We start from the raw sequence: 12057 nt of genomic DNA, 5'->3' as shown, positions 1-12057 counted from the left end.
AACAATGCATGGGCTGGAGAAATGGCTCAACCATTCCTTAAGTGCACTGGCTACTCTTACAGAGGACCCAGGTTCAATTCCCAGGACCCACATGGCAGCTAACAACTGTCCATAACTCCAGTACCAGGGGGTCCGACAGCCTCTTCTGTCCTCCGTGGGCATTGCACGACATGGTGCACTTACCTACATGCAGGCAATACACGCATACACATAAAATGAAAAAAAAAAGCCATAATGTTTAATTCTTATTTAGGAGAATATAAAACACCTCTAAACTTTGCCAAGTCATAATAGCTTCCAGTATAATAAATTAAACTTCCAGTATAATTTTCAGAGCCTGGTAAACTACTTCAACATACAAATTTCCATTCTCAATTTTGTCAATTTATTTCAAGATTTCACTGATTAGTCCTCTGTGTTGGGCCATTTCCTCCAGATTTTGCATTTGTTGTTGCGGAGTCCATGGCCGATCTGTGCCAGTTTCTGGAGCTCCCCCACCAGGTGTGTGGTCCTGAAGGCACCCCTCTCCCTTTGCATTCTGCTCTGCTTACTCTCTGTTCTTCCTGACTACTGGCTAATTTGGAGGTTCCTTGTGATGTTACAGATTTCATTTCTCATCAGTCCTTTTCTTTACACTATATGTGCTGAGTGTAGCACTAAGATTTAAAAGACATAGTGTAGTATGCTCTGAAGAAAGTTTGGGTCCAGACGGAGTAGACAGAAGGAAATGAGACAAACGGGGAGGAGAAAGAAGGGATCAGGTCCCACACCACTGTGGCCTTACCTGCTACTGAGGTTGATGTGCAGTCTAAAAGGTCCCATGTTCTGTTCGTCGAGAAAGAGTGTCTCACTAAGATCAGAAATGTTGGAAAGGCAGTAAAAACTAAGTGAAGTTGAGGTTGGGATAATTAACTTAGGAAATATAACTTAAAATCATCTTGTTTTGCTCGGTGTGGTGGCACACGCTTTTATTCCCAGCACTTGGGAGGCAGAGGCAGGCGGATCTTTGTGAGGTTGAGGCCAGCCTGGTCTACATACTGAGTTCCAGGACAGCGGGCTACAAGTTTTTTTTTAAAAAAAAAAAAAAAAAAAAAAAAAAAAAAAAAAAAAAAATCTTGTTTTTATATGCCTTGTGAGAAACCAGAGAATAGAAGTTAGAAAAAAAATTTCAGTGAATTCATATTTTTCTTCATGTTCATATGGTTAGGTTGTTTCTGACCAGTGAATTGACTATAATTTGTGGTGTATTTTTCACATGCAAAACAGTCAGGGGTAGGGCAATGACAATGTCTGAGTCTTGCTGACTCTAGGAGGCAGAGCCTTTAAGTGTTGGACAGAATTCAAGTTGATTGGTGATATCTTGGGTTTTGAGGTATGAGTCTGCAGAGGTACAGTCATCTGCAGAAGGCCACTGCTCCTAGAGGAATTGACACTTGAGTTTGTGACCAGGCGTCAAGACTACAGCCCCCAAACTTCAGATGAATTGTTGAAGAGTACGGTGATAGTTTTATAATTTCAGTCGTTCTTTCTGCATCACTTTAGAATGTTAACTACAATGAACTGGAACCCCTCTATGCCCTCACACCATTTTTTTTTAATGTGTGAGAGTATTCCCTGCATGTGTGTAAGTGCACTCATGTCATATAGTACCTGCAAACATGGTGTCTGCAGTACCTGCAATGCCAGAAGAGAGCGTTGGATCCGCTGGAACTGTAGGTATGGGTGCTTGTTAGCTGCCATGTGGGTGATGGGAACCAAAATCAGGTCCTCTGCAAGAGCAGTTTTTAACCTCTGATCCATTTCTCCAGCCCCTCACCCTATGTCATTTGAATCAAGAAATCACTGAATTTTTTTTAAATGGATCCAGGTTTCTTGTTTTATACCATAAGTATGTTTACTGTTGCAGTTTGCTTTTAGTAAATCAGACCAAAGCATAATCCTTCATAGTCATGTGTTTTTCCAAGGTTTTACAGTTACCCTAAATTAATTCCCTAGTTATGGCCAGGCTTCCATGCCGTTGTTTCCCTTTCTTGAACTTTAACTTCTGGACATGATTAGAAACACCAGAAGTGTTGTTCTGGTGAGGAAGAAGCAAACTTGACTGTGGTACTTCCATAGTCACTGCATATCCTGAAGCCAGCTAGATTATCACATGTAACTTATTAAAATATATTAAAGAGGCTCAAAAGTAGGCTGTGGCATGCTGTTGGTGTCATTCAGGACCCTACAGGAGTGACCCACGTAGAAATGGGTCACGTGCTCTGGTGGGAGCCCACCCTGCCTTTGTGTCTCTTCCCAGTGCCATCTGCCCTTCTCTGTCACTCATCGCATACATACCTTGGAAGAAGTACTGCCCACAGCGGAAATTCTAAAAGCATTTTAAATGTTGGCCCTTTGTGAGCAAAGATTACTATAATGATGGTTAAATCATTAATAAGGTTTAGCCCAAACTTGGTAATTATAATTTGTTTTATTAAATTTGTCATACATTGTAAATTTAAATGAGTCAAATTCTTCACCTTGATTGCTTTCCTCTCTATCCCTGTGCTTTGCCCAGCACACAGTCACTGCTGACTAATCTTGGCGATACAGAATCTCTTGCTGTCCAAGTCTACAGATAAAAGAGTTTTCTAAAATCAAAGAACTAGAAAGATTATTTTCTTTCTCCAATAATGGAGATGATGAGATACTAGACCTAACAACAACAAAAAAAAGCCTGATCTTCCTTCCTAATTATTGCTGTCTTAATCTCAAGAAGCTAAGTGAATTAACCTGACTTTTCCAAAACTAGAAAGTGCACAGCAAATATCCTGTCAGTACCGGAAAACAAATGATATATGTATGTATGTCGTTGAAATAGCAAATCAGGTTCTATGCTACTCCAGCTGTGGTGTAGTATAAGCAGTGCAGTTACTGCCTATACTTTAAATAAAATAAGTTTGTGTTATTCTATAATTGATACATTTAATAGCCCCTATTAAGCCCATCTAAATTTACTCAGTCATTTTATGAAATACATTGAAAACATTTTGAGAACTGGTAAGATAAGTCAGCAGGTAAAGGTGCTAGCTATGCTATCCTGATGACCCTAGGTCAATCCCAGCACCCGTGGTAGGAGGAGAAGACTGAGTCCACAAAGCTATCCTCTGACCTTAATGTGTGCCATAGCATGCATGCATGCACACACACACACACACACGCACGCACGCACGCACACACACACAGTAATACACATTTTTTTTTAAAATCTGAAACCTGCTCTTAAGATTCTATCCAATTTTTTTAGTGAAAAAGCTGCATGTGTAACCTTTACCTTATTTTTTTTAACCTTATGGTTAGGAGGCTTTTAACCAGTTTATTTACTAAATTCAGTTTCCATAATTAAAGCTAATTATATGGTTTTAATTTTAAATTTTGGTTTATATGTTTATCACTAAGAAATATAGTCATCAAAAGCAAAAATCAAGAATTTACATTTTTAGAAATTGATGAAATATTAAAGAGTCATGGCTCTAGAAATATTTGGGGATGAAAATAAAGTGTGTGTGTGTGTGTGTGTGTGTGTGTGTGTGTGTGTGTGTAAAGTAGAAAATTTTTACATGGAAAAAAATACGTGTGGAATGTATTTGCATGGATATGTGTTCCTTAAGACCTGTACTGAAAAGTGAACATAGATCCAGAGGATGCTAAGGGAAGTACTTTTAAATGGTTTTGTAGTTCTCTGATAAACATCACCTTCCTTCTCTTTGTGAGTGTAGGGTAAGGGCTCTGTGTGCTTGTATGCATTCATTTTTACTGCTACATCATGTAGTGTGCTCTTAAGATTGAGATCTCATTCCCCAGGAAGTATTTCTGTCTAAGATCAATTGCCCTTTTAAAATCAGCGTTTGATGTATTCCTTTGGCTATATCCTGGCTTGGTCTAACCCCCTTTGACCTGACCTCACTGACTATTACCACTGTGCTTAGTCAGAACCCTTCAGTGTTATGCTTGCACTTCAGATCTCAGCCTGTGGTTTCTCATGTCAGCGAATTCAATTAGTTGGCATTTTGTATTGAACATATCAGAGGTTGAAGAATTTGTTCAGTAGAACAAAATTGTTCAGACTAGTTAGCAGCAGTCAAGAAGTTTATCCCCTTACTTGTTTTAAAACTTTTTTAGAATTATTGAATATATCTTAGAAATTTTTTCTTGAATCATAAAATGAACATGAAGCCTCTGGTCAAACTCAGTGTTCATACCATTCGATCTTCGATTCCCATTCTTATTTTTACAGGTATGAACTTTAAAATAAATTCATTCTCATTAAAAGTTTGCGTTACTTTGCCATCAGTTCTTTTAGCCAAGAGATTTTGTTTTTAGTATTTATTAATAAAAAAGAAACTCAAACATGCCACTAGACAGACGCTCAGGTAACTAGTCCTTAGGTTATGTTCTTATTGAAATTGACTTAGAAATAAAGACTGAATTTGAGGGTGTCACTGGGGCACTTATGAGGCCAGTGGTAATAATAGTCTGTAGCAGGCAGGTCATCACTTGATTTTGAAAGGGCGGGGTGTTTTTTTGCTACTTGAATGTTTTCATCTTTTCAAAAGAATCTTGAAGTCTTTCAAACAATGCAGTCATAGTATGTTAGGGTTCATTTGACTTCTAGGTGATGTGTTTTACAGAATTTTATGTTAAGAGCACTATTTTGTAATTTTTTAATGCCATTTAATTTGTATAATACTGAATCTGAGGTATTGTTGCCCTCTTTTTGGACAGTGCCACTGAATAATTAGAGGTGAACTCTTACAACCTTTTGCTTGCCAATCACATAATTAAATCCATGTTTTTAAAATATATATCTTTTGGGATATCTAGTACCAAAAGAATTAACTTATTACCATAGCTCAGAGTATAGGAAGAGAACTTTCTTCCCCCCTCCTTCCCTTTCCTTCCCCTCTCTCTCCACCCTCAGATTGTGTCTTACGTAGCCCAATTTGGCCTCAGACTCAAACTTTTGATCCTTCTGAGTTGCTGGGATTCCAGTGTGCACCACCACAACACCACTTTATTAGTGTGTGCTGGGGATCAAACCCAGGGCTTTGTGCACTCTAGGCGGGCACTCCACCAGATAAACTATATCCCTGGCTCATTTCTTTATAAGTAATATTTTTCCTGTCCTGGGAGGAGTGGAGAGAGAGTCACTTACTGAATGCCTACTATGGCCAACCTCCCTACAGGCTCTACTGGGTTCTCTGCTTGAATGTATCCATTAACTCCACCAAGCTGCCCTTGAGATTAAAATCTCTTATCCACTCAATAAAATTGAGAACTGGAGATCCATAAGTTTAACTAAGGACACAAAGCTAGTAAATTTTGATGACTGAACTCTGAAGGAAATATTTTGCTATTTGGCCATGAAAGAGTCAGATACTAACTATAAACTGAAAACCTCTTAGTGATCACTAGAGCAGAGGTTTGCAATCTGACCTACAGAATTATATAAGTGACCTTGGTTCTAAAACACAAAGAAGGGCTTGGAAGACATCTCAATCAGACATCAGCGTTTATGGCATTACAAACTAGGTTTCTACAGAAAATGTGAAGAAAAAATCTATAGTAAAATCATGGTAAGATTGATTCTAGAGAAGATTTAAAAGTAGGGTTTACTCCAAAGGTTGATTCAGAAGATCTGAAGAGGGACCAGGTTTGTGTGTGTGTGTTTGTTAACCTCCTACCTGATGCTGGTGGCCAGCCAGATTTATGACTGTGACTCTGAATGGTACCTTCACTTTACATATAAGGAAATATCCACAAAAGATATGACGCCTCCCTGAGTCAGTTCAAGTGTCTAACCCCAAATGTGTCTTTTAGTAGCATGTAACTGCACATTGGCCTCTCTCCTTTATGTCTAATTCATGTTATTGTATATACTCATAGTCTGTGTGCATGTGGGTAACATTTTATATATGTTAAGATGTCAGACATTGTTTTAAATTTGTACTTTTCATTAATGACTCACTTATCTAATGAGATTTTCTTTTATTTTTCCTGTTTTTTAATTTTCTGTTTCTGTATATAATTCCTACCATTCTGCTTATATAATTGAAATTTGTTTTTATTAAAGTACAACCATTCTGCCAGGCATCTTTGTATACACCTTTAATCCCAGCACTCCAGAGGCAGAGGCAGATCTCTGTGAGATTAAAGCCAGCCTGGTCTACATAGTGAGTTTCAGACCAGCTGGGGCTGCATAGTGAGGCCCTGTTTTAAAACAAAACAAAAAAAGAAGAAAATTCATATTACAAATGTGAAGTTGTGTCAAAATTACTTACCAAAAGTGACATATGAATGATCATAAACAACTACTTCAATTGATTACTGCCTTAAATATTTGCCTAATTTAACCTGTATTAAAACTTCACCCACCCAGGGCTCAGGGACCATTGAGGAAGAGGGGACAGAAACATTTTAAGACCAGGGGTGATGCATGACCACAGGCAAACAGTCTTCAGGTTTCTGGGGGCTTGTTCATACGAATTTACAGCATTGGTGACAGCATGCCCAAAACCCATGAAAACTCATACAGAAACCTACCATAAAACTTGGAAATGGACAGGAGGCCTGACCTTAGCTGAGGAACTATTGGTAGCTGATCACAGCTGGGTGAGGGAGAGTTAGTCTTTCTTAAGGGAGTGATGCTAGATAGGCTGACCAGTCTCCAGTCACACCAGGGGACATAGATAAGTCTTAACATATATGACAGAATGCATGAAATCCAGTGGGGATGTAGGGTTATGGAGGATGTAGTTAGGGGAGGGGGTCTAAATGTGATTAAGATATATTAAATTCACAAAAATTCAATAAAATGTATGTATTGAAAAAAAATGCCTAACTTAAAGCTTCTGTTATGGGAAGTTTTCCTGGGGAAACAACAAACTTCTGTTCATCTCAGAGAGGGCACCAGCAACAGGCCAAAGAAATGATTCCCTCAAGTTTACCTTGGTGAGCCAATAGGTTTAATTACAGTTACTTAGAGGAATGTGGGTGAAAGGTTACGTAGAGAAGCATGGGCAACTATTCACTGTCAATAAATTCTCGGGAAGGGTGTGGTCTTGTGAACCCCTTTCTACCTCCATAATGGAGAGTTGATGGGCTGAGCCTTGTGCAGGTCTTCTTCAGATAAGATCATGGTTGCTGACAGTTCTAGAGGGCAGTGGTCATGTCATACCCAGAAGACAGTGTTCCACCATACCTTCACAAACTTTTTAAACAACTGAAGTGGGGCCTGGGGTACAACTTGGAGGTAGGGTGCTTGCCTTGCAAACCCAAGGCCCTGAGTTAGAGTCCTGTATTGCCCCACAGATGAATAGCAAAAATCCCAAGTGGGAGAGGTGATATTTTTCCTGAGTCATTTGTTTTGCAGTGACATGTTTCTAATTTCAAGTATTAGTTTAGAGTCCCATTTTGAAACACAGACATGTTTACCAAAAACATGGTTTAGTTTAGCAATATCATCAAGGGCTTCCTTTCTATTGTTGGGAGAAACACTCATTTGTCACTGTTGCCTTTTTTTAGTCCACATGTTGCCAAATTGCTTACCCATGCTTTGTTGTTCCTTACAGAAGCATAAATTAAGGCAAGAACATACATACTTTTTCATTTATCTGGAAATGTTTTTAGCCTTTGTTGTCTCACTATCCAGAGAGTCCTGCAGGTTGAGCCCTTCTGCATAGTAGATATAGCCACGAGACACTATTCTGAAACCATTTTGTCAGTGTATTCTACCAGCAGCTATGAAATAACATTGAATAATCACAGTATGGCAGGTACCTTGCTGGGTATACAGTGATGAGTGAATAAGAGAGCCTTTGGTTACAGTTCCCAGGGAAACTGCCCCATTCTAAGACTCCTTCTGTCTACAGTTATGTTTTTGAGGGGAGTCAGAAAGCAAACAGAAAGATAAAGATACGGATGAAATATCTGGATAGATATGTGTTGTAACAAAATATATTTCACATCCTAGTTTTTTGGTTTTGCTTCCCTTTTTTTGTTTTTTTTTTTGTTGCTGAGACAGTGTCTTACTTGGTAGACTAGACTGGTTTTGAACTCAAAGCAGTCTTCTTGGCTTTGCCTCCCATGTGGTGAGAGATATGGCAGAAGTAGGTCCTTTTCCTTAGTTGTTTGAATTTAGTAACAAATTGATGTTGTAAATTAAAAGTGGCCCTCAACTTGCAAACTGGTGTGTCAGGTTTGTTGCACAAAGTTTGAATGGTCCTTAGGTGCACCAACTTGGACAGTGTGATTCAAAATCCAGATATAACAGAGTGGGTCTTTTGCGTTTCCAACCGTGTGTGCATCAGGAGATAGTGTACTACAGTCTACTCTTACATTTAAATATTGCTTTAGGAACAATATATTGAGTATTGAGTTGCAACTAGTTTTTTCTGTTTCAGAAAAAAAAAATGACTCTGGCTTAAGAACCTTTACACATAAGGAACTTTTATTCTTATACCACTGCTCTTTCATTATTTGACTCAGTGCTAAGTAGGAGGAAAATTCTGAGAATAGTAAAATAGTTCAAAGAAATATATAATAAGATTATTAAGAGAACTATACCGGAAATGTTTTCAAATATTCTAAGAAAATTTAATGTAGTAAAACCATGGCAATCTAGAACCAAAAGAATGAATCACTCAGCATAGCCGAGAGTTTTAATACCAACAGTTAAAGAAAGTCTCCACAGAGTACTGATGTACAAGCCTTCAATGCTCTGTGTATAACTAGCTTAATCTTCTATTTGTAGATGGTTCAAACCAGTATTATGAAACCAGTCATTGAATGAGCACCATGATTACAACTGTGTAAAGCGGTGTATGTAGAAAAAATGCAGACAGTGGCAGCGATGTTTAGGTTCTGGCATTACAAGGCAGTGTCTCTTTCCCAAAGATGTGTTGAACTATGACACAGTGATTCAGGGATTTGTTGGGATGTTATTTGGTTGTTTTTAGAATTGGTAGTATGTTTTTCAGATTTTTATTTTTAGCATTCTTTTGCCAACGCTAGTGTTTTGTGTGTGTGTCCTCTGTTGATTGTCCCCTCCCAGGTCTGATCTGCCTCTAGAATGTCCAAATATACCTTTAAAAAGCTCTCCTTTCAGATGCCAGCCTAGCCATTTTCACCACCATGATGTTCTCCTGGACGTAAGGTCAGCAGGGTTTGAACTGAACACAAAGGGAAATAGTGCACAAAGTATTGCTCATAGAGGTCTGTGAATTCCCAGGGTCATTGGTCTCTACTTCCAAGAAGCTGGGTGTTTTCCTCTGTTTTGATTTTGAAGACACTATTTTGGAGATGTAGTAAAGAGTAACATACAGGTGGTTCTTGATGGCTTTTTGTTTGCTTTGGGGAGTTGTTTTTGTTTGGCATTAGGGTTATGTTTTGCTTTATTTTCCTATTATAACCAATAGTATTTTTCCTTTTTTCTTTTTTTTTTGGGGTCTTTTTGAGACAAGGTCTCTCTATAGCTCCAGCTAGCCTAGAACTCACTATGTAGACCAGGCTGGCCTTGAACTCACAGAGACTCACTTGCCTCTGCCTCCTGAGTGCTGGGATTAAACATGTACACCACTGCGCCCAGCTAGAATATTTGTTTTCTTAAAGGTTGGAAATAGGTCATGCCAAAATCAGGAAAAAAAAAAAAATACAAGAACAATCTTAAATTATTTCCAATAAAATTTGAATTTAGAAGTGTGAATTGTAGCACCCTTTCCTTTTTTTTTTGAGACAGGGTCTCCCTGTAGCCCCAGCTGGCCTGGAACTTGATATGTAGACCAGGCAGGCTTTGAACTCAGAGATCCGCCTGCCTCTGCCTCCCAAGTGTTGGGATTAAAGGCGTGTGCCACCACACCTGGCTTCAATTTTTTATTATTAAATTTTTATCTCTGTGTGGTGTGTGTGTGTGTGTGTGTGTGTGTGTGTGTGTGTCCCCGTCCATGTGCACATGTGAAGGTCAGAAGAAAACTTAGGGGGGTAGGTTCTCTGCTTCCACCTTGTGAGTACTGTGGATTGAACTTGTCAGCAAGTGCACTGAGCCCTGAGCCCTCTAGCAGGCCCTGTAACACCGTTTGGATTAGCAAGTGTATATTTGCAAGAATCACCAGGTTTCGTGACTCTTAGGACAGTGGTCCCCAAGTCAGACTCCCAGGTCCTTCTGATTGCAACTTTAATTGTGTTACTGTAATTTCTAACACTTTGAGGTCTAGTTGAACACATTGCTAACAGTCAACCAAAGCTCTTAGTTTTCATTTCACATTTTCTGAAATACTAATCTGATTCTGGATCATTGCTAGACATATGTCTGCTTTATATTTTTAAATGTATGTGGACCTGCCCTATGTACTTAGCATTTTTAATACTATTTATGGTGCAGTTTTTAATGTGTAACTAAAATAATTTGGTCAGTGGGTATACTGTGCTGTTTTCTCCACCATAGTTTCATTAACGTCAATCTTGGGCAAGCACAGTAATTAAGAAAGAATGAATACTTTCATATAGCAACAGAATTTTTAGCAGAGTTCATTGTAACCCTCAGGTTTCTGTTTTGGATGATACATATTGCAACATTTAAACTTTCTCCTTGTCTGCATTTCCTGTTCAGGGGACAAAACAGTTTTAAAACCCATTTAATTCACTACGTATTTTTTAAAGGCAAAAGATTTTTGGGGTTTTGGTTCCTATTGATTATTACTGGATTTCTTTCTTGGAATAGATGGAGAAAAAAAGAATCAAGTGATGATTCATGGAATTGAGCCAATGTTGGAAACACCCCTGCAGTGGCTGAGTGAACATCTGAGCTACCCAGATAATTTTCTTCATATTAGTGTTGTCCCCCAACCAACAGATTGAAGGACCAACTCCTAGCTAGGATGGAATCACCCTGAGGCAAGATTTACCAGAGCATGCCACCTTGCTTCAGTCAGGTTTGGTGGAGGCAGCCTGATCAGAAACACTCTGCTGCTATAAGCTGAGCAGGAAGAGATGAGCCTGTCCGGCAGGTCTTACCATGCACCACTGCTGCTTCCCTCCACTGCCGTCATTAAACCTCGGCTGAGACAGGGAAGATGCAGCAGGACCACTGCGAGCCAGTCTTCCCGTGAAATATAATGAAGCTGAGACCTTTGTTCTAAGAAGAAAATGGAAACATGCCGCAGTTTGTATTTGTGATTAACAAATGAGCGGGGTATTTTTTAAAGTGACCATGGTTGAACCTTAGTCAAAAGAGCCAAAATGTTGGTCGAATTTTCAAGAGAATTAGTCTTAAAAAAGTAAAAGAGAAATTCTGTTATCAATAACTTGCAGTAATTTTTTTGTAGAAGATCAAATTATAGTAAACCCATCTTTCCTTAATGAAAATATCCTATGTTTACAGTCAGTCTATTGGTATGCAAACAATCTTGTAACTTTGATAATGAACAGTGAAAGATTTTTAAATAAAGCCTCTAAATATGTTTTGTCATTTAATAACATAGAGTTTTGTCACTTTTCAAGTACTTCCTGAATCCCATACAGTAGTAAATCACTTTTTATTCTGTGTTCCCATTTCTCACTGGCATAGGGCAGAGATACAGGGCATAAGATAACTTGTCTCAGGAGTTATTACGGAACTTACTGCTGCTGGTTTAAACCTGTCTTCTCTATACACTAAGGGTGTAAGTAATATTAACTGTTTGTCTTTGCTGTTTTGTTGGTCACTGTAAACCTGTCAAATCATAGTATCCTAAGTACCTGTCTGAGATAACTACATTTTTTTTTTTTTTTAGAAAAGCCCATTCTTTTCCAGTGTTTTTTATTGGCTCTAGGACTAATGTCTCCCTGTCATCACCTGGCCAGCCAGTCTTTGAAGCCTAAAGATGACCCATCTCTTGACTGCAGTAGCTTTTCCTTAACTTTACCAAAAATATCCAGAGGTCCCTGGAATTCTACCCACTGTAAGGAAAGTTCTCTGCACTTTACTAACAGGCTGCTGGGCATCTTGTAGTTGAACATGTTCCTTGTGCATTATAGTTGATT

General features: G+C 38.7%; 1 protein-coding gene across 2 annotated transcripts in view; it reads left to right on the top strand.

Moving 5' to 3' along the window:
• Atg5 (autophagy related 5) overlaps nt 1-11495 on the top strand; it is a 132684-nt gene extending 121189 nt beyond the window's left edge. For both annotated transcript variants that reach the window (XM_008850300.3, XM_029554639.1), the window contains one exon: nt 10757-11495. In XM_008850300.3, coding sequence (XP_008848522.1) covers nt 10757-10893 — 137 coding nt within the window. In that variant the 3' untranslated portion in view covers nt 10894-11495. The remainder of the gene's footprint in view (nt 1-10756) is intronic.
• Nucleotides 11496-12057: the final 562 nt, after the last annotated feature.

Source organism: Nannospalax galili, unplaced genomic scaffold (genome assembly GCF_000622305.1).
Source record: "Nannospalax galili isolate Female #2095 unplaced genomic scaffold, S.galili_v1.0 scaffold324, whole genome shotgun sequence".
Classification (NCBI taxonomy): Eukaryota; Metazoa; Chordata; class Mammalia; order Rodentia; family Spalacidae; genus Nannospalax; species Nannospalax galili.
Note: the sequence above shows the minus strand (reverse complement) of the source record. Positions and strands in the feature narration are given on the sequence as shown.